Genomic DNA, 4,863 nt, shown 5'->3' on the forward strand with positions numbered 1-4,863 from the left:
ATAAAGACATGCCAAAGTCAAGTGAGGTAGTCAGTTTGCAGTTGAGGTCCAGATCAAAGGGGCCCATGACCAGAGAAGAACATGGGCATAGTCATGGTCTGGAGACGAGTAATACTATAGAACAGGGTAGAGTAGAGACTCAACACTTAAAGCTCCTGGGTCCATGACTGTGAATGGAGGCCTGCGCTAAGGCTGATCAGGGCCATTTAGCTTTATTAATTCTCTCATGCCTTTGGCATCTCCCAGAATACAAGAACAGTTAAAATTACTCTATGAATCTAAGTAGAATTAGGCCTGAGGGGAGATAAACCAGAAGTATGTTCTGAAGTTTGATTTCATAGAATCATAGAATCATAGAATCATAGAACGGTTTGTGTGGAATAGCCCTTAATGATCATCCAGTTCCAACACCCCTGCCATTGCAGAGACACATTCCAAGAGATAAGGTTGATCAAAGACCCATCTGAATGGAACTTGCTGAAGACTTAGAAGAGGATAAAACACTATTGATGTGCTGGGTACCAAGTTTCATCTCAGTCTGCTCTGAGATCTCTCATGTGTAGTAGCTTTACCAATGACCCGAGAAGGATACAATATGCACCTCCTCAAGTTTCAGGAAAACACGAAAACAGAGGGATGCAGTCAATTCGTTCAATGGGCAGACTGCCGTTTCAAAGAAGCAAGACTGAAATGCCAATTCCTTTGGCATTGGAGGAACAAGCCAATATTAAATGCCCAGATCTGTCCTGATAGAAGGAAATATGGGACAGACTAACCCTTTCCAATGGTAACAGAGGAGAATGACTGACTGGGTAGCAACTCTGCTGAAAAGGATCTGCAGACCTTGGTGAACAGCAGGTCAGATGTGATCAGCAGTGAGTCCTGACAGCGTGACAGGCTAACAGCACTTGGGGTTGTGTCAACAGGAGAACAGGCAATTGACAGACTCATTAGATCAGCACTCATCAGATCACACCTGGAATATTGCATCCAGCACCCTGCCACCCCGTACAAGGGAAACAGAGACTTTCATGACCTCAGCAGAGACACTAAGATGGTTGGGGGATGGAGCACCTGAGCTGTGAGGACAAACTGAGGAAAGTGGCTCTAGGTTTCTGTCCATCATTTATTTCACACCCCTGCACCTGACAATGCACAGAGTTGCTCCTTTGCTCTAGCCCAAGGATTTCCCTCCCCACAGAGAAACTTTCCCTAAGGCACTCTCCATGCTGGCCTGCTGGCGACTCTGGCCCCCTCCCTCTGCTCTCCACAGGCTCACAATATTTCAGTGTTTTTCTGCAGAGCAAGTGAGTTGTGGTGCCCAAAAGACATGTGGAGCCAATCCCAGACAGATCCCTATTGATAGAATCATAGAATCATAGAATGGTTTGGGTTGGAAGGGACCTTAAAGATCACCTAGTTCCAACCCCCCTGCCATGGGCAGGGACACCTTGCACTAGACCAGGTTGCTCAAAGCCACATCCAGCCTGGCCTTGAACACACCCAGGGATGGGGCATCCACAACACATCTGGGCAACCTCTTCCAGTGCTTCACCACCATCTCAGTGAAGAACTTCTTTCTGATATCTAATCTAAATCTCTCCACTTTCAATTTAAACCTGTTACCCCTTGTCCTGTCACTACAGGCCCTTGTAAAAAGTCCCCCCCAGCTTCCTTGTAGCCCCCTTCAGGTATTGGAAGGCTGCAATGAGGTCTCCTCGGAGCCTTCTCTTCTCCAGGCTGAACCAAGCTCAACTGTCCCAGCCTGTCCCCATAGGAGAGGTGCTCCAGCCCTCGGAGCATCTTCGTGGCCCTCCTCTGTACTCGCTCCAACCGGTCAACTGATCATTCACCATCTGCAGGAGGATTGAGAACCCATTGATGAAAGGTGAGCCCAGGACCATTCCCTAATACATCACCTCAAGTCCTCGTCCCCTGAGCTCATGAAGAACCCAGCAAAAGCAACATGACCTACTAGGAGCAATTTCTTCAGCTTGACCTTAGATCTGAAAGAAGAGCCCAACTTCCAGAAAATGGCATTGAGAAAATCCCCTTTTATTGCAGAGGTGTTATATGGGAGGCCAGCTGAACCATTGTGCCAGACTGGTGGAAAGGCGTGTGGGTGAGTCAGGCTGGGTTCATGCCCCTGGTGAAGCAAAGTGGATGCAGACAACTGTGGACAAACAGGATTATCACAGATAAAATCCCCAAAGAGCAAAAGCCTCCCGAGGTGAATTTGACTGACTTCTGAAGAGACATGAGAAAGTTAATGCTGCTGAGACACTACTGACAAAATCAGCTTCTTCAATGTGTCTTTAAGTTCCTGGTTCCTCATGCTGTAGATGAGGGGGTTGAATGCTGGAGGCACCACTGAGTACAGAACGGCAACCACCATATCCAGAGATGGGGAGGAGATGGAAAGGGGCTTCAGATAGGCAAACATGGCAGTGCTGAGAAATAGGGAGACTACAGCCAAGTGTGGAAGGCATGTGGAAAAGGCTTTGTACCGTCCCTGCTCAGAGGGGATCCTCAGCACAGCCCTGAAGATCCGCAGGTAGGACAGAACAATGAAAACAAAACACCCAAAGTCCACACAGGTACTAAACACAATAATCCAAACCTCCCTGAGGTAGACATCTGAGCAGGTGAGCTTGAGGATCTGGGGGATTTCACAAAAGAACTGCTCCACAGCATTGCCCTGGCATAATGGCAGTGAAAATGTATTGGCCGTGTGCAGCACAGAGGGGAGAAACCCACTACCCCAGGCAGCTGCTGCCATGTGGGCACAAGCTCTGCTGCTCAGGAGGGTCCCGTAGTGAAGGGGTTTGCAGATGGCAACGTAGCGGTCATAGGCCATGACAGTGAGAATAAAATACTCCCCTAGCATCAAGAAGGGTAAGAAAAAGACCTGTGCAGCACATCCCAAGTAGGAGATTGCCTTGGTGTCCCAGAGGGAATTGGCCATGGATTTGGGAACAGTAGTAGAGATGAAGCCCAGGTCGAGGACGGAGAGGTTGAGGAGGAAGAAGTACATGGGGGTGGGGAGACGGTGGTCCCAGGCTATGGCGGTGATGATGAGTCCATTGCCCAGGAGGGCAGCCAGGTAGATGGCCAAGAAAAGCCAGAAGTGCAGGAGCTGCAGCTCCCGTGTATCCATGAATGCCACTAGGAGGAACTCGGTGATAGAGCTGCTGTTGGACATGTCACCTCTGGGCATGGGGATCCGTGCAAGTATGAAATATCATTGATGAGTTAGAGGAGTTTTTTTCTGACTTACACCAAAGCCATTTCCTACTGTTCCTCCCCTTGCTACATACCCCAGCCCCTCATTTTCATTTTCTTGTAGTCCTTGTTTTAGCCCCTTGGCTAAAGTTATGGTTTGGTTCTGGTTGGATGTGCTGTGAGGAGCTGGGCACCTGTTTACTGGCTGCTGATCTGTCAGCCCTGCTATACACAGTAAGTTCATGGGAACTTTGGAATCAGGGGCCAGTTCTTATGTTCAACGTTGTCATTTGAAACCACATCTAACATGGAAGGGATTTTCAGTATCTGGACTCCTTTTTCTAAGGAGCGAGAATGGCAGAAAGCAGATTGATAATTTTTGTTTGTTTATTTGATTTTTGTTTGGTTTTTAAATTCCCTTCATCTTATTCAAGGGTTTCTTTAGGATGTCAGAAACCCCCAGCATTTTTGTTACGTTCATGGAGAACAGAGTGAGTCCGGGAAATCAAAAGGATTAGATTAGAGGAGATTGAGGGCAGCTGGTTATTCCTTCAGTCATAGACACGCTGGGCTTGCATCTTTCTGAGACAGAGGGCTATCACATGACTATTTTAATGTGAAAATCCAGCAGATACTTCTTAGAGCAGAGGGATCCACTGCAGACCACAAACTGTTTCATACTTTCTCGAGGCTTCAGCACCCTGCCCAGGACACTCATGGCTCATTTCACTCACCCAACAGCATTGCCTTGGTCACAACACCTCTGTGCCTATCTGTGGGGATTTCAGATAACACAGAGATGCTCTGGGACAGATTTGCATCCTGGAGGTCTGTTCAACCCTTGGAAAGATATCTAAAGGAGGTATGTGTTTGCATGATGGTACCTCACTAAGGGAAAACCAGCTCATTCCTCAGCCTCACAGACTTAACTGTTCACAGCACCAGAGATGAGAGTAAACCTGGGACCCTTGTTCCCATGGACACACCTGCATGAAAGGACCCATAAGGCCAGTGTGTGACTCTGCAGGTCAAACACCGATCCCCAGAGAGCCTGACAGTCAGAACACGATAACAGCAGCAGTAACACAGACAAGTGGTGAAACAAAGCAGAATACAGTGAGGGTCTGGCTGAGAGAGGCCAGGGCAGAGGCAGCTGGGCCCTCAGGACAGTGTTACCCTCACCCAGCTCTGCTCATCACCTCCCAGACACAAACACTGCCAGGCAGCTGCTCACAGTTACTCTGTGCTCTGCAGAGGCAATGGACACATGGCTGGAGAGCAGCCCCGCAGCTCTGAGGGAGCTCTGCCTGCAAAGACGGGGCTCAAACCTTGGCCCCCACAGCCCTGAGGGCAGAGCTTCTGATGGGTGGGAAGGGAGACAAAGGGGATTGCTCAAAGGAAGGGTTCTGCATTGAAGGGCAGCACACAGATATGTCTGAGTTCTCCCTCCCACACCATTTTGGGGTTTAGTTAACTCTCATTTCCTGATTGTATCTGTGCTGCTTTGAGAGTCTCACCCTGGGATTTGCTTCCCTGTGCTATGTCTTTTCCTTGTCAGCTCTCACAGGCCCCATCCCAACCTCTGTGCACTCTCTCTGTCCCTACAGAATCCTGCCTGTTGGCAGGTCACAGTAAGTGCAC

General features: G+C 48.8%; 1 protein-coding gene across 1 annotated transcript; it reads right to left on the reverse strand.

Annotated features, from left to right (window-relative positions):
• Nucleotides 1–2,266: 2,266 nt before the first annotated feature.
• Nucleotides 2,267–3,202, reverse strand: LOC104509117 (olfactory receptor 14J1-like). Its single transcript, XM_010150951.1, has one exon. The coding sequence runs from the start codon at nucleotides 3,200–3,202 to the stop codon at nucleotides 2,267–2,269; it is 936 nt and encodes a 311-aa protein (XP_010149253.1).
• Between the last annotated feature and the right edge of the window lie 1,661 nt (nucleotides 3,203–4,863).

This window comes from Eurypyga helias, unplaced genomic scaffold, assembly GCF_000690775.1.
Source record: "Eurypyga helias isolate BGI_N326 unplaced genomic scaffold, ASM69077v1 scaffold6004, whole genome shotgun sequence".
NCBI lineage: Eukaryota > Metazoa > Chordata > Aves > Eurypygiformes > Eurypygidae > Eurypyga > Eurypyga helias.

Bases quoted from the DNA above. Each gene is read 5' to 3' on its own strand.
- LOC104509117 (XM_010150951.1), bottom strand. From the start codon at position 3,202: ATGTCCAACAGCAGCTCTATCACCGAGTTCCTCCTAGTGGCATTCATG.